The 24868-nt window shown below is 42.8% G+C and overlaps 1 protein-coding gene across 1 annotated transcript; it reads right to left on the bottom strand.

The window, feature by feature from the left end:
- Nucleotides 1-302: 302 nt before the first annotated feature.
- On the bottom strand, nt 303-23454 carry PPM1D (protein phosphatase, Mg2+/Mn2+ dependent 1D). The gene is made up of 6 exons (XM_034068873.1): nt 22885-23454; nt 16450-16678; nt 13600-13724; nt 3825-4015; nt 2832-3074; nt 303-1731 (listed from the first exon to the last, which is right to left on the bottom strand). Exons 1-6 carry the CDS (start codon nt 23330-23332, stop codon nt 1192-1194), a joined length of 1776 nt encoding a protein of 591 aa, XP_033924764.1. The 5' UTR covers nt 23333-23454; the 3' UTR covers nt 303-1191.
- Between the last annotated feature and the right edge of the window lie 1414 nt (nt 23455-24868).

Here is a 24868-nt window from a genome sequence, read left to right as displayed (position 1 = left end):
TTTCAACCTGTGTTTTATTGTTCCAGCAGTAAAGAATTAGATGCTATAAATAACCAGCCATCAGCATAAAATACTGGCTTTTTACTTCCCCATTAGTAAAAATAATGCAGGTTATATATTGCTACAGTTAAACATTCCGTATAAAGTGCCATGATCAACTGTAATAAAACTACGTGGGATGACTTGTTTCATAAGCCCCAGTGTAGAAGGGGAGAAAATATTGGATTGTTAATAAATAGAAAATAAATATGAATGTGCTCCAGGGAACTTCAGCTTGAAATTAAAACCAAAAGGCACCCCCATCAAACTTCAACGTGTTTTATTTAGGTGAACATACACATGGTCCACAGATCAATGAAAACAGTCATAAAATAATTTAAGAACTTACGTGGAAAGGGATTAGCAGCACCATCAGTATTGGAATAGCAGAAAAATCAAGCCTCCATAGGGCACACGTTTATGCCTGGCTAAAAATGCCATCATTTGTAACAGTGGATGGGAATGGCTTTATAAGATGCTCTTGGGAGTTGGCGTTTTAAAACACACACTTTTTTTTGCTAAATACTTTTGACAATTAATGTTACAAAAAATACAACTAAATAAGATACTGCATAGTATTTTAATTAACATAAAGGACTGGACATTGAGCTGTGTAAAGCCAGGCTCAACACCTCTGCTTCCACATACATTTCATTTCTGAGTAGAGAAATCTAAAATTTAAAACCAAAATATAGACCTAGTGTATTCTCTAAAAGACACACTTTAGGTGGAACGTATAAGTACTACGAAAATACATATCTGCCATTCTGTTTAATAATTTACTTTAGTTAAAAAGTTGTGAAATTCTCCTCACCAGAAGCGTATACAAATTCATCACTTTAGTAAATTAACAAAAAGGATTATTTTTTTTTAAACAAGGTTTAGCCCCGCTGTAACAATTATACAAGGAAAAAAACTGACTACATTTATATGAAGGAATACAAATTTACACACATTTTACAGCAACTTATACCCTACACATCTACAAAATTCACAGTTATAATACAAGCAAGTACAAGGCTGGGATAAAGCTGTTGGATACCAAAAAATGTTTCTACTTTAAAAAACGATAAAACAGGAACAGTTTCCAAACTTCTGCACCAACTTTCCAATTCTAACCAGACCAGAATCCACTTCCTCCAGAGCAGCCCCTCAGCACACACACACTGCTTTCCGGGGCGGGTGGAAAAGCGAGGTGCTGAGCTTCTTCTGGCCGCGCAGGTTGCGGCGCATGGCCAGCTTGGAGGTTCTGCGCTGTGCCGTGGTGGACATGCCTGCTGGTGGCACGCTCGGGCCACGCTTCGGCTTCTTCATTGCTGGGACCGAGTTGGATTCTTCCAATGTCCTTTTAAAGTTTGCCGTGGGTGCCCGCTCGGCATCCTGGGCTTTTGTCTGGCCATTAGGGGACACCTTGAAGCCTTTTTGGTCCATGCCTGAATTGGCAGAGTTGGAAGGGGAGAGGCTGACTGACAGACCATTGCTGTAGGATTCATGTATCCTCAAAGCCAGCGCTTTGCTGCACTTCTCCTCCTGTGGGCCTGAATCCTTCAGTGTCGCTCCTGATGGAGGTAAATTGCTTTTGGCAATCTTGTTTGGCAGCTCTAAATACTTTTCTGAAATCATGTTGCTATGCGTGAGGGGAGGGATGGGCTCAGAAGCGTTCAGCCGTGGCCACGGATCATCTTCTAAAAGCTGAGGGGAAAGAAAACACACGTAGGCATCAGTATAATTATTTCACCCATGTTACCCTTTGAGAGCAGAGACAGTGTGTGACAGAACTTGTCTAAACCTTATCAGAGACATACAAATCCTACTCCAAAACAGAGTTAGTTATTCAACGTTGAGAGGCAAAACCGAATTCAGAGCACAGATGTGAACTTGGTACTCTGTGCACAGTAGCTTCATAAAACCATTCAAGAAACTGCAGCCTGACCTTATTCTCTAAGCGGATGCGTTTGGTGTATTTCTCTTTTAAATCTCTGAGCCCTATAGTCCCATTCCTCTCTTTCAACAGCCTACTTGAATCTGGGGGGATCCTGGAAAACTTACTTCAAAGAAAGAGTGCATTAAAAGTTGTGTGAACTATATGCATGAAGTTACAGTAAGGATTTCTTCTACATTAAGGAGGAAATACAGATCAAAAGCTACTAAGAGATGTTCAGTCATAAAAACATTGTATCCCTAAACCCAGCAATTCTGAGAAGACTATAATACTCTGCCTTTGGTGTCCCAAAGTCTTTCAAGAAACATTATTAAAAGTCCATTTCTTTCTCCAGGGCTTTGTTTAGGGAAGTACTGAGGCTACGGACAGATGACTGCTCTCAAATGACTGCCCTGCAAATGAAATGTGTTATCTGGACACAGATACCACCCGGGCCTTTGCAGTTACATGAAAATACAAGCTTAAAACAAAGATAAAAAGGAGGAAAAAAAACAAAACCACCCCAAAACATGGGGGAGTTGGGGGGGGGGACGACGACACACACACAACAACCACAAAAAAATAACCCAAACCAAAAAAGAAACCCCACCAAACAAAATACAGCCACAAACTAAAAGTGACACCAAATAGTGGTTTAAGTTGATAGTTGTTTAAGTTGACAGGCCAGTAGTTCCCAGCAGTACTACTTCAATCACTGGCAGTGGTCTGCCTACACCATTGCCCCACTCCTACACATCAAAGCTGTGTAGGAAGAAATTACTCCTAGGGGGAGAAAGAGGAGACTGCTCTCTATTTACTGAGCTACATGCTCAAAAGTGGAACATTGAAAACACTTAAATAAAGCCGTTACCTTGACGGGTGGGGTGCAGCAGCGGGAGGGCGTCATGCTGTTCACATCAGGGCTGCTGTAGCAGAGACTCTCTGCCAAGTTAAGATACAATTCTTCTTCATTTTCCAAGTTGCTCTTGCTCCCTTGCAGTGGTGAGATGCAGATGACGATGGCACTGGTGTTATCTGCTCGCAGCATACGCTGCCTCCACCGGCCCAGCGCTCTGTTCACCAGCATTTTGGCACAGGACTGTCGGTGCTCCCCCTTCGTGTTCACAGAGAGGGACAGAGAAAGCAATCAGATCCACTTGACATTATAAATGGAAGACAAACAGTTTACATGCCACAGCCCCAGTTATACATTCCTACACATCACGTGCTGAAGTAGCTTGATTCAGAAACACAAGAGGAAATATTAATTGAAATGTATCTTTCTTCTTAACAAAATACCACTTTAGAATCAGTTTACTGTAGAATCCACGTACACAAATGCTTTAAACCACAGAACTGACGCAATGACTTGCATAAATAGCCTGGTTGTAACACATCCTACAGTCTTTCCTGAAGTCTCTCAAGAGGTTTACAGAGTATTCACAGTCTGATGCTCAGATGCTCCACTATGTAAGTTCTTGAAAGGTTTGCAAAATAAACCAAAATTAACTGCAACTTTGTACAAGTCACGTAAAAGCTGATAAAAAACTGTTTGCATTGTAACATGTGTCTTAATGTGACATAAGTTTAATTTTCAGACATTTTGTGTAACTTCCTTTGAGAAGGGACATGTTATCAGCTTTATTACTCACAGATACCACCCTGGTAGTCAAACTCCCCTAAAATGACAACCAAGTAATTTAAAACAACACTGACATCCATGATATCTGACAGTATATGCCACCACAGTATCAGCCAACAAATACAAAGCTATGTTAGGTACTTTCCATACATGGGAGACAAAACAGTTTTTAGAGGAAATAAGTATTAAATTTCCACAACAACTTATAGCCACTCCTCTCACCATCAGGTATTTTTTCTCCTCATGATCCTGGCACATGGAGATAGCATCTTGAGGAGGGATCATGTTCCACAGCCCATCACTGCCAAGGATGATGTATTTGTGCTTCTGGGGATCAATGGTGTGCACACTAGTGTCAGGTTCAGGAGATACAACAAACTCACCACTGTAGAAGTCGTAGCTCCAAAGATCACCTAGCAAAGAATAAAGTGGGTTTGAGTTGTTATGTTACATATAGGAATATGAATCTTGGAAAATACAGAATCATAGAATGGTTAGGGTTGGAAAGGACCTTAAGATCATCTAGTTCCAACCTCCCTGCCATGGGCAGGGACACCTCACACTAAACCATATCACCCAAGGTTTCATCCAACCTGGCTCTGAACACTGCCAGGGATGCAGCATTCACAACCCCCCTGGTACATTCCAGTGCCTCACCACTCTCACAGTAAAGAATTTCTTCCTTAGATTCAATCTAAACCTCTGCTGTTTAAGTTTCAACCCGTTACCCCTTGTCCTATCACTACAGTCCCTAATGAAGAGTCCCTCCCCAGCATCCCTGTAGGCCCCCTTCAGATACTGGAAGGCTGCTATGAGGTCTCCATGCAGCCTTCTCTTCTCCAGGCTGAACAGCCCCAACTTTCTCAGCCTGTGTTCATACAGGAGCTGCTCCAGTCCCCTGATCATCCTCGTGGCCTCCTCTGGACTTGTTCCAACAGTTCCATGTCCTTTTTATGTTGAGGACACCAGAACTGCACACAATGCTCCAGGTGAGGTCTCACGAGAACATTCTCATGTAAGCAGTTACCACCAGTCTCAAGCCACCGACACAGTAATTTCAGCACAGTTCCTGTTCTGCTGCTGTCACTTTCTGATTGTACTTATTAATACACAGAAATTTAAATTAAAAAGAAAAATCATGACAATTTAAAAAGAATCAAAACTCAAGCATGCTGCAGCCTTATTCCAACGTCCATCACCACCCTTTCAAAGATAATAAATAAGCTTTTTGTCTTCATACTTCCTTCCATTAGCTTTGCCTTAAGCTATCAACCAGTTGAAAAGACTTTTCCAGAATGGGGAAAGGGGATACTTCAACTCAATTACTCCACTCCAACACAGCAGCATGGAGGGTCCATCCTTACTAAAGCCTCAATTCACCTTCAGTGCAGCAGCAGCAGCAGACAGAAACACATGCTTCTAATAAGTGCTAATTAAAAGCCCAGCCTGCTTGGCTAAAGGAGCACTCTGCTTCCCCAGGCTCACAACAAAGCCAGCAGCTGGCAAGGAGATCAAAATAAATAGTGTACCAGAAGAGCTGAGCTCCAGCACAATTATTGTATAGAAATTGCCATAAAAGTCTTCATGCGCTGAGAGTTCTTCCCATCATCCCTGTTAGGGACACAGCAGGTAAAACAGACAAGAGCTTGGAATCTTACAGCAACCAGACCTTGGAATCAGTAGCAGCATGAATTGCCAACATGCATCATTGTTTTATGCTCTGATTTGCTAGTTTGTTCATACTCATTTAGGAGAAGTGACAAATGTTATTAGCTGTGCTGTGCGATAAAAATAACCTGATGCTATTTAATTTTGGTTCATCTTCATACATGTCACTGCCCATCTGCTGCTCTTCCTGAGAAGACAGCTGAGTAATCAGTGCACTGATTTCAGTGAATCTTCCTCTAAGAGGAAGAAGGCTCCTCATGGGCATCATTGGGAATATCTCAATGGTTATAAGAGGATTCCAAGGATTATACACATGCTGAAGGGCACACAGAGATTCTGGGAACACCCAGGATGAATCCACCCCTCCCAAATCACAGGCCAAACCCCAGATCAAGAGCCCAGCTGTCCTGGTTGCCTTTGAAAGCCTTCCAACCTCAGTCCCTCTGCTCTACAATGAGCTGCTTTCTGAAAGCCATGGGGGAACTACACAATGAGGTGTGGGCTTGACACTGGAATTAAGAGATGGAATGGTGTGACTTGCATTAGAAAGGCTGCTGGACTACCTGTTAATAACAGTCCATGTATTTGGCAGAATCCATGTGCAAATCCATGTTCAAGGCCAGGTTGGACAGGGCTTGGAGCAACCTGCTCTAGCACAAGGTGTCCCTGACTGTGGCAGCGGGTTGGAACCGGATGAGCTTTAAGGTCCCTTCCAAAACAAGCCAGTCTGTGATTCCATGAAATCTGCAACACATCAACATCCCTACAGCACTACCATCATTTTTAACTGGGGGCAGGAGGGATCAGAAAGAGAGAAAATTACACACCACAAGAGGAAAGTAAGTTTTCCTGAAAGCAAATGGTGAAGAGGAGCTAGACTAGTCCAAGGACTGAGTTTCAAAGACTAGGTTTATTAAACATGCATTATTTTGGCAAAATGCATTCTTCCAAGTAATCCCCTGTAGCATCACCTCTCTCAAAGCAGCATTCCAAGGTTGTTGCAAATGTACAGCAAGAAATGTATCTCCACGAGTTTTAAATTCAAATGTACTCATCACCTATTCAAGCTCAAAAATCTCTTAGAATAGACAACAACTTAGTTAAAGTTAGATGGAGCAGCACTAAAGCACAGTGAGACCAATTCCAGACTTGGCTGGAGTTACTGAAAGCCAAATGGAGCTCTGGATGTCACAAACTGAAATACATAAATAAAAAAAGATAAAAGCTTTTGTTCTTTCACCCAGGAAAAATTCCTCAAAGTTTATGTGAAGCTAGAGGCACACAGAAAAAATCCAGATTCTTCCTTACTCAGCCTTTCTTCAGCCTTACTCAGCAGACAGACAGACAGAAAGAAAGAAAGAAAGAAAGAAAGAAAGAAAGAAAGAAAGAACAAGGAAAACTATCTTCAGTGTGAAGCTGCTGTCAGTCTGCTCCCACAGACCTACAGACCCAGCAGGCAGGTGAGCTGTTTTGGCACAGGACTGTATGAAGAGTACTTTTGAGAGTAATTCTCAGAGACTTTTCAACCAGGAAAAGCCAACCCTTGTCACTGAGGTGAGGTACTATATTTTAGTAGGTTAGTTCTCTCCTAAAGGGCAGAGCACCACAGATTAAGTCAATGCTTTTTAGAGCTGCTGCATAGATAGAACACTCCTGTCACCCATATATCTTCCCCTAGCCAACTGGAGAGCACAGCACCACAGTGGCTGAGAAAGAGATGACAAACTAAGAAAGAGTCACTCTGCCTGACACCCTCTGGCATGATTCTGGGAAGGAACAAGGGAGAGGCAAGTAAGCCAGAAAGCAGAGTATACCTTTCCCTGGGCATTTCAAAAGGCTTGGAAATCTTTAATTCTGTCCCAAAGGAAGCAGACAGACCAGTGACCCTTGAGCAGATTGGGAAGCCAAGATAGCAAGATGATGTGATATGCCAGAGGTTACTATTACAGACGGGAATGCCAGGTTCTCAGGCTTCACTTGGTGAGCTGTACTATTTTTGTTCCAGATGAAAACCCAAACATTTAACAACCCTCTTCTGTAAAAATTTACAGACCAGGAACATTTCTTTGGTGTGAAGCTTGGGTGTGTTTTCCAAACAAAAAAAAAAAGATATTAACATATCTCCTTCCCTTTCTTCCAGAAAAACCACACTGGTTTCTAAATCATGACTTGAACCAGAACAGTGTACAGGGATCTAGACAAAAAATAACATTGCAGCTTATAAAATGAAAAATAGATGCTTGAAATCATTACACTAAAGGAGCAGGAAACCGATTTAGCTACTTGGAAGAATTATGTCCAAATGTGTTGTCTACCTTACCTGCTTACTATTACCTTTTAAAATAAAAGGAGGAAAAAAACCAAACCCTGCTTGTAACTCAGCTGCTTCCAGGAAAGTAACTGATGTTACAAACAGAAACATCCATTGTGTAAGGAAACTGGACTGTATTAAGCCCAAAGCCTGCTTATATCAAAAGCATGTCCAGAAGTTACATATGAATCAAACCTTTAATTTACGTTTCTGAGCATGCTGTTTTAAATACAAAAATATCTTTTGGTTTTAACAGGGGAAAGAAGTTCACTTTTATAACTCAGTCCTAAACAAAAACCCAGTTTGATTAATGCCAGATCTTTTTAAATCAAAGTTTTATCTAAAAGGTCTGTTAGTACAAAGAGAAGCCTTGCAGAACTTCCTTTCTTCACTGCCAATGAGACAGTGCTGCTAGGAAGTGAGACAAATCTCAGCAGAGATAGGGATGGTAACCACTTAAAACCATCCAGGCTGAGCTGTGACGGAAAAGGTTTTCACCAGAAGTCATGGCAACCCAGTCCTATAGCCACAAGAGGGCATCTTCACAGCAGTCTAAGGATGACTGCAAGGTAATGTCTTACAACCCAGGAATGATTAGAGACATGAGGGACAGTGACAAAACTGAAGCAGAAAAGTTGCACAGAAGCACTTTCACTACTCCTTCAGGAGCTTCTCTTACATATCATTTCAGTCAAATCAGCTGAATGAATGCAACCCTCAATGTTACACAGAAAAGGAAAGCACAGGCAAGAGAACAGCACTTCAGCAGCAAATTAAACAACTCATTGCATTTAAAATGAATGGTGAATTAAAAGCTGCTTATAAGGCAGTCTGTACCATGACTGCTCATCTCTGCTTGCATGTTGGCAAAAATCACAGGCAAGAAAGAAAGAAAGGTGTCTGCCTCGGGCTACACCACAGCACACTGCATGAGAAAAGCCTGCAAGAACTATGCCAAAGTAGAGGGGGAAGAGCTACATTGGCACACAGAAAGCTCTGCAATTTCTGGCCTTGAATGAAATCCTTCAAATGAACACTAAGGTGGAATTTCAGGCTTCAAAAGACAATCGTAGACAGCATTTGCTTACCTAAAGACATGGGATAAACTGGAAGAATGAACTGACTAAACCTGGATAAAGTTCTACCTTTAGGAGAAAAGTTTTATTATTGCTATTCTACACTGCTAGAGAAGACAGAGGAAGAGGCACACGGAGCCACCTCCAGCCTGCCAAGGAGAGAGCCCCAGGCTCTCTCATTTGAGCTACATGGATCCACATGTGCTTCACATGACCAGTGTAACACACAGACCCAAAAAGTAAAGCACATGCTCTGCATTTTATACAGGCATACTTATATATATTGTCTTGGGAGATAAAATAATTATACAAGCTAGAGCCACACATCCCTAGGACAAGACTAGAATCACAGATGCACCTCAGTTTGCACTGCAGTTTGCTTGGGTTTATATAGATTTAAAAAAAGCTATTACCAATATAACCTGAAAAATGCTGTACAGTACTTCAGCACAACTTGCTAGGCTCATGCAATTCAATATGATTGATCTCCATTCCTTCCTAAGGAGCAGGAAGGAAGAACTAAGCAGCAGACACTGTGTAGCAACTCTGCCCATTTTATTTGGTTAACTTACAAAAACTGAATCATGTAAGGAAACCCAAAATGCTTACACAGGATCTACTCAGATCATCTGAGGTCAGCCATACCCTCTTCTCTGGGGTCTCATGGTATGTACATTCAAAAGCTTCACAAACTATTCTGGCATCCAGTAAATTGCTCTGGGAAACAGTTTACCTGTCACTGACAGGGCCACCATGCCTGCAGGAACCATGCACTGAGTATTTACTGCTCCGGTACAGGGGTCAGCAAGAAAACTCATGCTCTTATAAAAAGTAAAGCCTCTGTGGTGGAGGCCACTCCATCTAAAATATGGGGGGGGGGGAATCTATTACATTTTTATATAAAGAAAGGAAAAAATACTTCATGTTACCACATGGAAGTATTTAACTAACAGGTTCTTGGTTCAGGTTTCATCATTCGTTAATTTAAACCCCACACATACACACAAACAGCTACAATACTGTTAGGCAATCCCTTACTACATAACCCATTCGACAGCTGCAGATCTTGGCTCTATATTAGATCCCAAGAAAAGGCGAGGAGGAGGGGAAAAAGGTCCATAAAAGATTTACCAGATTTAGATCTGATTTACTATGATTTAAAAACCAATCAAGAGCCATTGCTGCCATCCCACCAGGCATTACCAGTCAACTTAACTGGTCTGGGAGACAGCTGAAAAACAGCAACTTAAGGAAGCTACAGTGAGTTTAAGTTGCACTTACAGTCAACCTACAAAACTTAGTGATTAATCACACCACTTGCCTACTTGCTTTTCCATTTTGTGCTTGTTTCAAGTTGTATCACCAGATATTCAGAGCTCGCACTGTAGGTTTTCTGTGCTTTCCCTGCTTGGTATACCACCTTTTAAAGTTACACACATGGCCAGATTTTACTTCAAAACTGAGTTCCAGAGATCTAAACTCTTCACTCCATATTTCCATAATGGGCTAAACACATGGGAAGAAAACACACGCAATCTTGCACACTTACAGCTTTCTACTTATCATCCCAGAAGTAGATCTAAGTTAATTATTTGGACAGATGGTGTACCTGAAATGTAATCTTCCTCCTACTACATATCTGGCCATTATGTTACACATAGAGTAGGTTATTTCCCTTCTCAGCGTTCTTTCCCCAAGACATGCACTTGTAAGTACACTCACAGAGTCTACAATGCCTTCTTGACTGCAAGAGGGAGATACTGTCTCCACAGGGAGACAATAACTAATAGATGATGCAATGATACACATGGACTATCCAAAACACACAAGTTACATGACGTCTTGTTGCCCTGAGCATCTGCTCTACAGTATCTGGCAATCTGCACACTCAGAGCTTTGCCTTACACAAGGGGATTCACGTAATTTGAGTTACCTCACACTTGGTTTAGGGACAGGCAGATAAATGGACAGTTACCATGAAACTGTGAGTGCCAGGAAGCTTACTCAAGTGATTACACTCTAAGGAAAGAAAAATGCTCTTCGGATCAGAACAGGTAGCAAGTCCTGAGTTTAACAATTCTGAGACTGCACAGGGCTCCGAAGTATCTATTACAATGCAAATTGGTATCAAAAAAGGTGTTTTCATTGCTCAACAGAGGTCAGAGCAGAAGTAGCTACCCTGAAAATGCAGAATACTCTGCTACACTATAAACTATTTCATTAGAAGACTTAAACCCCTGGATACACTACAGGCAGCATACAGATACTTTACAGAGACAGCATGAAGCCTAAATATCCTGATTTGTTATGGAGCTATACATAAATGTTATTTAAATTAAATGTGACTTAAATACAGCCAATATTGTTATGAAAAGCAGTAGTAATAAAAAGTGCATACCACACATGCTTATTTTAGAGCATAAAGACACATACAATCAGAACAGTAAAAGAAATGGCAACAGAAGCAATCTGAGCAGGACTTTTACTGCACCAGTATTCTGCCTGCTGAACAACTATTTAACCAATGCAAAGCTTTTCCACAGTGTTTTAGTCCTTCTATTTCCAAAGCATCTGCTGTACTCCATCTGAGGAATAACAGACTTCAGGACTGGATGAGGGATTAAACTGAATCAAAAATATTGTATAGTTTTGTTAAAGAAAGACAAACTTAAAAGGGAAAGAAAAAGCCAATCTATGTTCTGAATTTTAGCATTTTAAATCAGTCTTCCCACTTTAAAGACAGTAAATTCACAACTCCAGGTTCCTCTCCACAGTGCAGAGACTCTTGCTCTCCTACTAAAAATTACTGTGCAATTATTGTCCAGTCTGGGATCTGTCTGGGATTTCTGCAAGAATAACAACCCATTTTGGACTTAGCAAAAAGAATCACTGTGCTAGATCTCTGTGTGATTGACTGGAGTATTGGGAACCAGTATGTGTCACCACTGACATTACCCCGCTTGGCCAGGCTCCAGCACGACCACACTGTGCCAACCCGGGTAGCAGTCTGGGAGCCAGCCAAGAGGTCGAGCAGGCCTCAGCAGCATGAATGCAAATGGCTTTAGTCGTGGTAGGTCTTTTGTAAGCAGCGTAAGGGGCATGCTGGCCTCAGAAAGAAGTTAAATCCTGTTTCCAAACTGTGAGCGTCTGTGCACCATCTGGGTCCTAGGGAGTGAAGCAGCTGTGTTCCCTTTTCGAGGAGGTTTGTCATACCTCCTCAGAAGGGGATGCGAAAAGGCCAAGGAGGCTCCTTGAGCCAGCAAACACCACAACACTGTCACATCGTAAACCCATTTCTCTGTGATTTGAAGATGCCAAAGCACTCTTTTAAGCTTTCAAATCTGCTAGCTTTTTGAAACTCAGAACTGTTAAAAATGTCCTCATTTCTTGGACCCGAAACTCTCCAGTAATCCTCTTCATCCACATGCAATAGGGGAAAGAATGCAAGAGGGGGCTAACAGATGCATCGTTCCTTGAATTCCCATCTGCACACAAACCCCAGGCCAAATCCTTTTGTTCAACTTGCTGACAGGGGTCAGATCAAAAGTCACTGAGCTGTTTAGACAAACAACAAACTCACAATCATAGGAATAAAGATTCGTCATAATTAAGCACAGACATTTTGTACCCTATGAGGAACACACACCCTTGTGCAGAAAAGGAGAGAAGAGGGATACATAGCTCAGCAGATTAGGATCCTAGTCATCTATTGACTCCAAAGGATTTATTCGAGTCAGTTTTACTAACCATAAAATAAGCATCTATCTTGCCTAAAATATGACACAGAATTGGGATTTTAAAGATACAGAAAAAAAATCCCATCAAATTCAAACTTTATTGTTATTGATAGATCCCTATTCAGCCTCTTTAGCCTTTGACTCTTTCCTTCATACATGGCCATATTTACAACATTAGTTGTCACTGCAGCATTCTTCTTAACACTGGACAAAGCCATGTGAAGCGGGTATCACTGCCTTTGAAATGAGACACAGTAATGCTATGCAATTATCAAGATGACCATGGTCCCAGAACAGACTGTCCCCATGACACGCTGCCAACTGACCCAGGAACACTGACAACACTATCGCATAACTGTCAAACTTGCCAAGAAGAAATTAAGTCACAGGAGAGTTTTCACAGGTAAAAAACATGATGCCAAAAAAAATTCAAACCTTTATTGGGTATATCTGGGTAGAAAACTCTTCACTGGGGAAAGGGAAACAAGATGAACTGCACAAGACTGGAATTCCACAAGGAAACTGAAGGAAAAATCTGACCAGATAACACTAGCACTCATGGACAAGAAGTAGCCAGAGATTGAATTATGAAGTATTTCCCAAAACCAATTTCTAGCAAGTTTTCTAGGTACTGTAACATGCCTTTTTGACCTTTGAATAAAGTGTTAATCAAAGATAGTTTCCCATTACTTATACTCTAGCACAGGCAAGTTATAGATGTACCACAGACTTGACTTTCATCCCTTTGTTCATTCTATGCTAAGCCTTGAAAGAAAACAGATCCACCATAAAAGGAAGACCAAAGTATTTCATATGCTACACAGCAAAACTTACTCTTACCACCATCTAGTCAAAAAATACAGTCTTATTACTTCAGTAAAACACAAATGTGATCTCCACCCTGGAGACACATTCTGCTTTGTACATTTTTGTTTGCCCAGGGAGGAAGTACCATCCTTGTGAGTCTGACAGCACATTGTAGGGCAAGTCCTTCACTCACCAATGACACCTTCTACAGCTTTATTTGAAAAATGAAATCCATATTATATTAAAAACACCTTTTGAAGAGCCACACTTTCAGAAGGCCTTGTAATCAAGGCAAGCAAGCCCCTTCTAAACCAGATGTTTTGGCAAACAGGGTATAATCCAGTTCTGGTAGCCTGCATGCAGCAGTGTCTCACTTCCCAGACACAGGAACAACTTACCGAGTGCTCTGGCAACTGCCAGGAAGGGAATCTGGTCGATGACAGTGCTGCGGCGCACAGGGCCATTGTGAGTCAGGCAAGGCCTCTTCCAAACAACACGATTCACGCCAGACTTGTTGATCACACTAAATCCATCAGAAAGAAGCAGGGGTTAAAAAGGAATGGAAATGAAAGCATAGAAGTTGGTTTCAATGACACAAAACCGGTTTAATATGCAAATATGGAGTCAATAATGACAGCACCCGCAGGGAAGTCCACAGCACAATTAAATATTTCAAAACACACGGTATCACTTAGATAGCTTCATTCCACATTAAGCCAAATGGAAAAGTGGGACATGAAGGACAGGAGAAAAAGCAAGGGAATGAAGACCTGGAAGAAATTCTGGCTGGCTGCAACAACCAGATGAAAGTATCTTTTTAATCTGTCAGAGAAACAACAGATCTGAATTTGCTTTCCTCAGATGAGGACCATCAACGTCAACTCACTTGGGTGGAAATAATCATGTAGTTCCTCCTTCAGTTTTCTCCATCTGCCAAAGTTTGGCAGTGAGGAGCAGCACAGTGCAGTTGAAAATAACAAAAGAGAACAGAGCACAGCCCTCTGTAGGGATTTCCTTAAAGGTGCATCAACATGAGGCAGATATAAAAGAGGAATTGTTCATAGTCATTTATCTGCTGAAACCAGGAGATAGGAAGAAACAGCTCTGCATTTGAACGTTAACACCTGCCCTAAGGCACCCAGCACTGGTTTTAGTTCTCATAAATGGCATTAGAAGGAAAAGCTACAGGACAGTATGGGCCTATAAGGATGCTGGGGAGGGAATCTTCATTAGGAACTGTAGTGATAGGACAAGGGGTAACGGGTTAAAGCTTAAACAGGGGAAGTTTAGATTGGACATAAGGAAGAAATTCTTTACTGTGAGGGTGTTGAGGTACTGCAATGGGTTGCCCAGGGAAGCTGTGAATGCTCCATACCTGGTGGTGTTCAAGGCCAGGCTGGACAGAGCCTTGGGTGCCATGGTTTAGTGTGAGGTGTCCTTGCCCATAGCAGGGGGGGGTTGGAACTGGATGATCTTAAGGTCCTTTCCAACCCTAACTATTCTATGATCCTATGATCTTAAGGTCCTTTACAACCCTAACTTTCTATGATTCTATGATTAAGGAAGAAAAGGCAATGGAACAAGGAACTAGCAAAGCTTTGTCCCAGAAAGTTAAGAACTAGATACTTAAAAGCTAGCTTTTATCCAAGGAACAGCCATTGGTAATTAGAAACTGAAAAGCTCTGGAACAGCCTCAAGTTTCCTCATACTGAAGCTATTCAAGATGCACTTCCTGAGACTTCAAAGGCCTTAACAACAAGGGCATGTTTAGCTCCATCCTTCGCATGCACAGTGCAACAAAGTCATAAACATCACATCCTAGAAATCCATCTCATCCACTTGTACAACGAATAACCTCACAAAGCTAACCTCAGCCACCATCAGAAACACCACCTCATCCTACGCTCATACACTGTCAACTAGGAAAATAGCATTTTTAATGCAAGATTCAATTATGCTCTCCCATTAACTTTTCCCAATTTGCTTTCATGGAAGAGAGGACATTAATAAGCAGAGCTGCATAGTTCCACCTCACTCTTGCCATTTGCTCCACAAAAGCCTGCAGCAGCCAGCCTGGGAAACACAGGAGAACCAGCAAAAATAAAGATTTTTAAAAAGAATAGAATAAGATTTAACAATTCCTGTTGATGCAAAGTTCCAGGGAATGCTTCTTTGAAGCTTCAGAGACTTTCAGTCTCTGAGATACACAACTCGGGAACCCATATACTTGCAAGTACTAACCTAGCAAAACTGCACATTACCCTTCCTGAAAAGCTACAACAGAGGTAACTGATCAACTTCCACCTGCTAGAGATACAAATGTCTGAAGGTTAATGAGCTGACAGGGTTCTCGTATGGATGATGTCAACAGGAAAACCTTCAGTGATCTGTCTCTGAACTGCAAGAGAAGGAAACCATGCCCATCCATCTGGTGCCATACTGCGGAGCAAAAGAACACAGAGCTCCTGTGAAGCTACGCCAAATGCGAGCCTTGAGGTTTGTCTCAAAACATTAGTGCCATCTGACAAACCTGCCAGCCTTCCTCCTCAGTCACAGGAGCACACATCAACCACAACTCGGAGATGTTCCAACATCTGCCAGCTCCTGACAGTGAAGAAATTACTAATATGCATTAAAACATGGTATTCTAACATTTTCAGAGTATATTTAAACATGGCAAATACAGTATCTTGTTTCAAATCTAAGATTATTTTATGTTCCTTAACAGAAGCTTTGGAGAGCCTACTCAACAGCTGCCATTGTCACCTCAGGAACAATGCAGAATGCAGGAGACACTAGAGTATTTTGTGTCAAAACTGCTGCATTTCCACCCTTTGACAAACCAGATACACCAGAGCTCATCTCATTATCTTTATGGCAAGGCAATCCTCTCCCCCCAGGTTCCTCAGAATTTAATGAAAAATAGGCCAAACAGCAATATCTCCACTTTCAAAGTTTTCAGTGAACATTTAGAACTATAACCACACCTCAGCTGCCTGATCCACCAGGAAATGAAGAGTTTGCTTACACCATAAATCACCAGCAAAAAGCACAACAGATCACACTAACTTATCCCTCAACAAGCTAGGAAAAAAACACAGAGCACAGGCAGGGAAGGAATATAAATAGTCCATGAGATTCACCAGCTTGCTTGCTCCCCCCCCTCCAAAACAAGCACGCTTAAGCCTAGTGCAAAGACAGAAATAGCACCAGAGACCAAAACTGAAGTAAAAAGCACAGACAGTTACCTGCCCCCAAGGCCTTCAATTCTCTCCCTTTCTTTGGGAAGTTCTGGCTTGTGGTCCTGTGTCACCTCCACAGCTCTCACGAAGTCATCTTTGGGGTCATCCTGGACTCCCAGCACCACTCCTGAGTCACCAACATGAGCAACATACATCTTTGACCCACGGATAATTACCACGCTGGCAGTGGTTCCCGATGTGCTAGGGAGCCCTGTCATGGTCTTTGGCCACTCTGCTGCAATGAGATTAAAAACAAAAACAAGTAAGAATACCTTTGGTTTCAGTTCTGTGGAACTGGTAACGTTCTGAGGCTCAAGAGAAGGGTGTGCCACAGAGCCTTGTGTAACATTACAACACAGGGTGTGTTTAATTATAGTACGGCCAGCCAAACCAGTACCCTCAGATCCCCCCCACTTTCATAACATCATTCCCCCACCTAGAGCTTCAATTAACACAGATAAAGCCAGTGTCAAAGCACTGAGAGGAGTCAAAAAGCTGTCTCCTGGTTTCAAGTTCTAAGCACTACTACAAGAATATGGGGGGAGATGTGCTCCTGGAGTGCTGAACAGGATCAATCCAGTGTTTTGTTAAGCTCTACTGTTCACTTCCCTGGCTGAAGAGGTAGCAATGTTACAGATTAGGTCATTTTTCTGGACATTTTACTGGCAGGCAGGTTTTCTAGACATTCCTAAAGCCCTCGGAAGGAAAGAAATTGCTATTTTACTTTGATATGCTGAACAACATTTTGAGTAACTTCTCAACAGCCTTAGTCACATTTCCTTCTGGAGGACTGAATGAAGCAGACAATTTAAGTACACTACTCAAAAGCCGACTTCAAATCTGCAAAAGTTATCCCTTAAATTCAGAACAGCAAAATACCTGTACTAGTGTGAACTACACATGGTTACAGAAATCTCCTTTCTCAACAGTTTTGCCCTCAAAACACATAACACTCTTTCCCCATTTATGTCCAATCCATATTTCTCTTTCATGCCTTTTCTTGTCTATTTTTGTGTCTACACACCCAAGTTCATCTTCTTCCAAAACTCCATCAAATGACTGAGACGACATCCTAATTAAGACACATTAGCCATACCAGTCCTCCTCCCTACTTCAGCACCCTCAGAAAACAGAACTCAAGCTCCCAGTTATCGGCTGATTTCTACTGTCAACAGCAACCTCATGTTTCTTCCTCACTGCACCCACTCCTGTCTTCAAACTCAGAAGGGAGACTCATCTCCTTGTCACATTCTATCTTCTGCACTTCACAAGTCACACTCACACAGCACAACATAAAAATTCCACTATGATACACATTCTGTTTGCAGGAAATACCCAAGCCAGACTGCCAAAGCACTGTATTATTTATTTTCCTATAGCACAACAAACACTGGTGGGGCGGGGGGAAGGAAGTAATACAAGGCCTTCTCCTCTGTAGAAACAGGCATTTTAAACTTCAGAAGTTTCAAAGAGAAACAAAAGATTAGGAACTTAGGTTCTAGGGCCACTGAATGATGTGCAGAAACCCACAACAAGAAAGAGAAGGGGTGGAAGACATGATGAAGGAGAAGCAGAATTGTGCAGTATAAAAGCTCATTTCTTCAGTGTTAGCTACCAAGAAACCCAGTGTAATTTAAACATTTAAGTTCTAACAGAGTTCTAGCTTTGTGTTCTAAATACTAAACTACGCTTTCTCCCTAGAAGAAGCTTTATTTCAAGAACACAAACATTCAATCAGCTTATTGAAGTACTTTGTCTGGCAATTTTAGCTGTGGATATTAAATCTAACACATTCCAAATGGAAAGCAAATGAGGGAGGAAGCCAAGTGGTAATGAGGACTTCAACCGTGCACTTAACAGAAAACAAGCTGCAACTAATGAGTTTCTGTCAGTGCAACAACCCCTCAATAGCAATAAAATATATTAGAGAGTCAAATCAGTCTTTATGGGAGTGAAGAGCAGAGTGAAATCACCCACTTATGAGAAAAAGAATGATACAGCAGCCTCAGGTTTTAAGCTCCAACAGAACAGAAATTAGATATGCCTATCACCAAGGGATTTTAGTTTATGCCTTGCTCCTGTTTAGAGAGAAGTATTATATATAGCACAGCATATTCCTTTCTTTAGAGATTTCATCTTGTCAGAAATTAACCAAAGTGTCAAAACTGCTGAGCTTTCCTCTGAGCACAAGCATTATAACTGAAGTCTCCTACCAGACTCCTCCACACAGCATGTTTTTAGCAATCATACAACCAGCAACAGGACATCTAAAACAATTTGTCCCCCCCACTTGTAAAACACTGCCCTTCACTCAGCTTTGTAACTTGGAACTGGTAAACTCAGCTGCCTTTGTAGCTGACAAAATGAAACTGTCATCTGCTGCCTAGGACAGAAGTATAAATGGATTTGCTTCATAAAACTTGACTTGGTTGCATTTAAAAACATTTTAGTGCAAACTAAATGGAACCCCTAAAAACAAGCATGCATAGGACACTACCATCAAAGCTTTATATTTCTTTTACAAGCTCTTTTATAAAACAAGTGGGCACAACTCCACTGCAGCTGGGAAGCTCTCCATCCAAAAATCCCATCGTTATGAAACATCGCAGCACACGCTGACCCAGCTGATGTGAAATGAGAGCAGGAGGTAAATCCCATCTGCGTCTAGCAGGGTACCAGAAGCACTGCCTGTTACAGATTGTCACAATACCTGCCCACAAAATACCACACCTTCCAGTTCAGCAGATGTACTCCCCACTCTTCCAAGGAAAGAAGATTAAAGGAAAATGAGAAAAGGCACACTAAGTGTTCAAGATATCTAAAGCTATCACATTTATAATCCAGTTTGCCCTTTACAACAGTAGACAGTTTCAAGGAGCAAGCCCATGCAGCTTCCAGGACTGTAAGCTGTTTATACACTTCTTACTTCTTACTTTATTCGCCCTTCTTCTGGTGGATGGGCTGGAGAGATGGGTAGTAACTGGTTTAAAACAACCCATCCCAAACAGTATCTGTTACACCAGAATATGGATTCTACACCTGGATACCACATCTGTAACAGAAAAAGAAATACTCCGGCACAGCCTAAAAAGCAAATTCCCTTATGATGGTTTGCCATGGAACGGACTCAGATACAGATCAATATTATCAGACCAAAAAGCCATTTATTGCAAAGCATTGACTCCTTATATACTATTGCTTACACACACCTACAGCAATTTGGCATATCATGATTGGATACATGCCTTGAAGACCCTTAGTGACTAACATATAATTGGTTAAGCACAGGTGTGAGAACTTGACCTCAAACGCTTGCCAACAGTCCACAGTTCTCATAACCCAGTGAATTCCAGCTTCTTCTTCTCTTGCTTGCTTAAGCTTCCTCAGGCCTCTCATGGCCTTGCTGTATCTTTCAGAGTTATTCAGAGTTCATGTACCAAATATCCATTCTCCTGTTAGAACACTATCTCCACAATGGTTGGTGTGGGATCTGAAACATACAGTGCTTCAAAACATGCATGTGGAAGTTCTGCTCCTGTTCATTTTTTGAGAACAAATCAATATTATTCTGGGAGTCATAACCTGCTAGGGAATACATTTCATTTTGATGTCCCTGGTTTTATACAGGTTAACTACAATACCTTAGTTAGGTTATTTTTGTTCTAAATTTCTTGTTAAACTTTCAAAAAAAATAAATGCTATATGAACTTTTAATACAGCACCAGACCCTAAAAACTTTACATTATCCTGGAAGTCTGCATTGCCTCAAGTGGTTCAGGCCCTTTACAGATTAGAATACATTACAGAAACTCTTCAATATGTCTAAGAATAATCCTTTTGCAGTGAAAATTTACAACCCACCTTTGCTATTTCGTGAGATGAAAATACTATTGAACTTCTATTGCTTTGATTAAATTTAATGGGAAGAGTTCTAACCAAAGCAGAATCACACAGCTCTAAACTGTAACTAGTCACGCTGAAATAAATGTTTTAATAGTATCAAGCTATACAAATAATTCATTACCAAAGAAATATAAACCTACACAATCCTCGGAAGAGTCACTTCAAAATCTGGGACCTCCTGAGAACACTTCTTGTAAACACCTTTCCTACCACTGCCAAGTGTAGGAACAGGCTTCAAACATGAACTTTTACTCCGGAAGCCCTTTCAAATACAGAGAAATTTATTACTATATAATTAAGGGTGAAAATTATTAGCAATGACAAAGGGGTATTTTTCTGGTTTAATTTTTCTGGCACTCTCATGATCAGTGTTTCTTTTCCACACAAGAATGTTTCTTTTCACAAGAGATGGCCACTGGGTTGACCCACAGGTTCCAAGAACTAACAAAGCAGCAGAGTATGAGCTTTTCCAGCAGCCAACAACTGGAAATACACCAAAAATCCAAACCATTTTCCCACCCGTTTCCAGACACCAAAATCCCCAGTCTCCCTTTCAAGTCCATAGAGTTGCCAAATTATGGTAAAAGATGTGCTCTACAGTTGATGATATGGAGCACTATTTACCTTAAGTAAAACTTGCATGAGAAGTTATAAACCAAATATAGCGATGCTTTTGTCCACTAGAACTCTAGCTGTCAGGCACATGCAGCAGAAACCAGTAAGCCCAAGCATGCTATGTAGAAGTTTACCATACAGCCTACCTAAAACCGTCATCAAGCACACACAGCCAGAGCTATGTTGTTTCCCACAACAATTTAAATTGGTTCCACAACCCAGGTACTGTTTGCTAAACACTCATTACTAAAATAGTATTTCCTGCATTCTGTCACTCCAACTCTCTGCATCTTGCATTCACACACAGTTACAGTGACAAATAACAGATCAAGGAACTGCATCCAGAAAATGAAACTACTGCCTTCTCCCCCCTGCCCCCCCCCCCCCCCCATCTTCCCTTATTCACATGTATTTCTAATCCCCATGCAATCCTACAGCCCCGGTGATCACACACCAGTCAAGGAAGGCTATGGTCAAGTTCGGGTGCTTCTAAAAGTTACACCCTTTCCTTTCTGCCCAGTATCAAGTGTGGCCTCAACCTTCCCCTGTATCTTTTCAAGAACCAGACATTCACACAACTTCTGTTCTGCTATTCAAGAAAAAGGAAGAAGAAAATGAAACTGTTTTGACACAGTAATGCATGTCCCCACCCCATCACTTCGCTAAAACCCCACCGTGCTCTGAGTGCAATTCTTGCTTTTTATGTTCACCTTCCAAGCCCACTGTCAGCATCACTGTCTGTTTCTGACCCAATGGTACTGTGTCCCACTCCTGCCTGCCTGTCTCCAGATGTGGTTTGTTCACTGTTCTTGTATTTTCTCTTTCTGGGACCTTCGAAGACATGCACATACACACACTTTACACAGTATATATGAACAACAACCAAACTCTAAACCATAATCTTCCCCTTACCGAGGAAAAAAAGTTAATTCCTTTCAAGAACTCAATTCTGCAGTCTCACTCTTTCTCGAGGAGGAAGGCTACAAGAACTACTGTCACCTGTCTTGTCACTCTCCTCTCCTTTACCCTTACCTATTTAGGACAACTTCTATCCTACTACACTTAAATAAACAGTCTATAAATCTTTAGGATACTGACTGTTTTCTATTTTGGCAGGTACACTACATACTTCCCAATGCTCAAATAATACAGTATGAGCAAACGATTAGCCTTTGTGGAACAGCCAGATTTTGAACCCTTCCAACAGGACTCTACAGAAACAGTTGGATTGAAGGCACAAGGAAAAAAACACTGTCTCAGCCCATTTGAGTTTGCTAAAATTACCTTTTTTTTTCCTTTTCATGATACTTTCGGCAAGGGAAATCTAAGGGCGAGCTCCATCAAGGTAACGAGATGAAGACCTCCTAATAAACCGAATTTAGAGATCCGGCTTGCAACACCTCGAGAACTCACTGCAGCTCTATAATCACATCACACTACACAGCACATCGATCCTACAATGTGTCCTCCCTCAGTAAGCTCTCCAGTTTTTCTTGTTATACCGAGTTACTTGACTCAACACCCCGGATAACATCCTGCGCTACCCTCCCCGTTCCCTGCACACGGACGGAGTCGATGCTGCCAACAGCGCGGATGCCCCGCTCCAAAACGGAGATAGAGGGAGGCTTTGAAACACTCAGCTCACAGTAGTGCGGAGGGAGCGGGCGGAGGGAGGAAAAGGCGGCTAAAAGCGAGATGTCCCGCGCTCAAGGGAGACCAGCAAACGGGGAACGGGAGGCGGACAAGGGGGTCCGCTGTGCCCTCGGTTCTCACCACAGGGCCCTGCTGGAAGAAGCGGGACCCAAAGGGGAAGCACGGCCGGGGAAAAGGCCGTGAGCCGGCGGCGCTACGGGGCCTCAGGCGGGTGGGTAGAGGGCCCGGGGGAGCGGGGGTGCTGGAGGGCGTCAATCGTTCGTAACTTACGCAGCTTTTTCCACATGGCCCGGTGGCAAGCGATGAAGCCCTTGCGCAGGGCCGCGCACACCTCGGCCGGCTTCGCCGAGCCGAAGCCCTTCTGTTTCTTGATGAAGCCCCACAGGTTCTCCCGGGCGAACTGGGCCGCCTCCCGTCCGCCGTGCCCGTCGCACACGGCGAAGAAGGCCACGGATCGGCGCGGGCGCCGGTCGGAGCAGGGGCCGGGCGGCAGCGCTGCCTCCTCCGTCGCTCGCGGGCTCCCTCCCCTCCGCCGGCCGCTCTCGGAGAGGGGCTCGGCGGCGCGCAGGCCTCCGGACGCCGCTCCCCCTTTGTGCGGGGCACCGCGCTCCGCTTCGGCCGGCGGCTCGGGCTCCACCACGATCTGGGTCACGTCCTCCATGTATTTCCTGCCGCCCTGGGCGGAGTACACGCTCACCCCCAGCGAATACCCCTCCATTGGGGGGGGGAGGCTCGGCGCTCCGGCGCCCGCCGCTCCCCGCCCGCCGCGCACTATTGTTGCTGCCGGTGGCGCCGCTCGGGCATGTACGCGGCCCCGCGCCGCCTCCGACACCCCCGCGGGATCGGCGGGCGCGCAGCCTGCCGCACCGCAGCGCCCCCTGCCGCGGCGGAAGGGGCGGCCGGGCGCGTCCGCGGCCACCACGGCGCCCCCTGTCGGCGGCCGGCGGGCGCGCAGGTAGCGCCAGACGTCGGGGCGGGGCAGGCTCCTACTGCTCCGCTTAAGGCTACATTCACAGGTCACTAGCTGTAAGCAGGGTGTCAACTACTAACTCAAAGCACGGGACTCCCCATGCTGCTCCAGAAACCCCAGCACGTACATCCACCCCATCCTTCCCTGCTCCTGGCCGCAACACCCTGCTGTCCTGCCTGGACAATGGGGATAACCAGCACTGATTTCCCAACAGTGATTTCCTGTGGGATGTGTAATTCTGGGACATGCTGATGCACTTGGGTCTATTTAACACCTTCCCTCCATACTGGAGGGTTTGTGCATTTCATTTTTCTAGGTGAAATCCCAGATATTGTTTTCTTTGTGATCTACTACTACTCTCAACTCCCGAAGTCCCTTCCCACTACAAGCTTCAGCCAACTAAAACCATGACTTGAGTCTTGCAAAAGCATTGACACTGTCAGTAGAAGGAAGATAACTGTTTGGCTCAAGTATCGCAAGTACTTTAGTTTTCCTGCCATTAACCACATTAAAGTCAACAGTACTTAAAAAAATAAGAAAAGCATCCACAGAGCTTTGAATTTCTAAAGCGCCAGCAGATTTGGAAACCTGTTACAAACATTAATGAATTAATCCACACTAATCCAATAAGATAGCCATCCCTTCCTAGGGATTGATCTGATACCATCAGATCAATCATCAGATCATCAGCCCAACACAGAATTGCTTTAACTCTCTGTCCATTCAGTTTCATAACAGACTATTTAAATTTGCCACATGAATGATGAAATATGCGTAAAGGAGACCAAGACTAATTTAAGCTTCATACAACCCAAATCACCATTTCCCGTTCCACTGATACATGAAGCTCAGCATTTAAGAGGCTGCAGCAGTCTCTCACACACAAAAGGGAGTAAACAGATTTTGTTCAACTTCTTTTTAGTACAAAGTAGCCATAAAACAAGGAAACCAACTTGAAACTATTAACAAAAAAGGACAAAATAATATTATCATATCTACTTCATCACAGGGACAACTGAAGACCCTGAAACTCTTGAGTAGTACAATCCATAGCTGAATAAATAAATGCAGCTAGAGGTATCATTATAATAGGATCAGTGCTATTCCACAGAGGTAATGCTTTCCTAAATGATTTTGAGTGGAAAATCTCAGCCTACTCCAGGAACAGAACCAGACCGTCTCCTGCCCCTACACTTCGTGTAGACATATTCTCAGTAGTCTGGTGTTTGTAAAGAGGTTAAGGAAGAAAAGGGAAAAAAATATTAGTTATAATGGAAGAAACTC

Source organism: Melopsittacus undulatus, chromosome 13 (genome assembly GCF_012275295.1).
Source record: "Melopsittacus undulatus isolate bMelUnd1 chromosome 13, bMelUnd1.mat.Z, whole genome shotgun sequence".
NCBI classification, from domain to species: Eukaryota; Metazoa; Chordata; class Aves; order Psittaciformes; family Psittaculidae; genus Melopsittacus; species Melopsittacus undulatus.
The sequence above is the reverse complement of the archived record's forward strand: the minus strand, read 5'-3'. Positions and strand labels throughout refer to the sequence as shown.

Bases quoted from the DNA above. Each gene is read 5' to 3' on its own strand.
- PPM1D (XM_034068873.1), bottom strand. From the start codon at position 23,332: ATGGAGGGGTATTCGCTGGGGGTGAGCGTGTACTCCGCCCAGGGCGGC. The intron at 16,679-22,884 runs GTAAGTTACGAA...ATCTCATTGCAG, and splicing joins GGCCATGTGGAAAAAGCTGC to CAGAGTGGCCAAAGACCATG. The intron at 3,075-3,824 runs GTGAGAGGAGTG...GTGAACACGAAG, and splicing joins AGGAGAAAAAATACCTGATG to GGGGAGCACCGACAGTCCTG.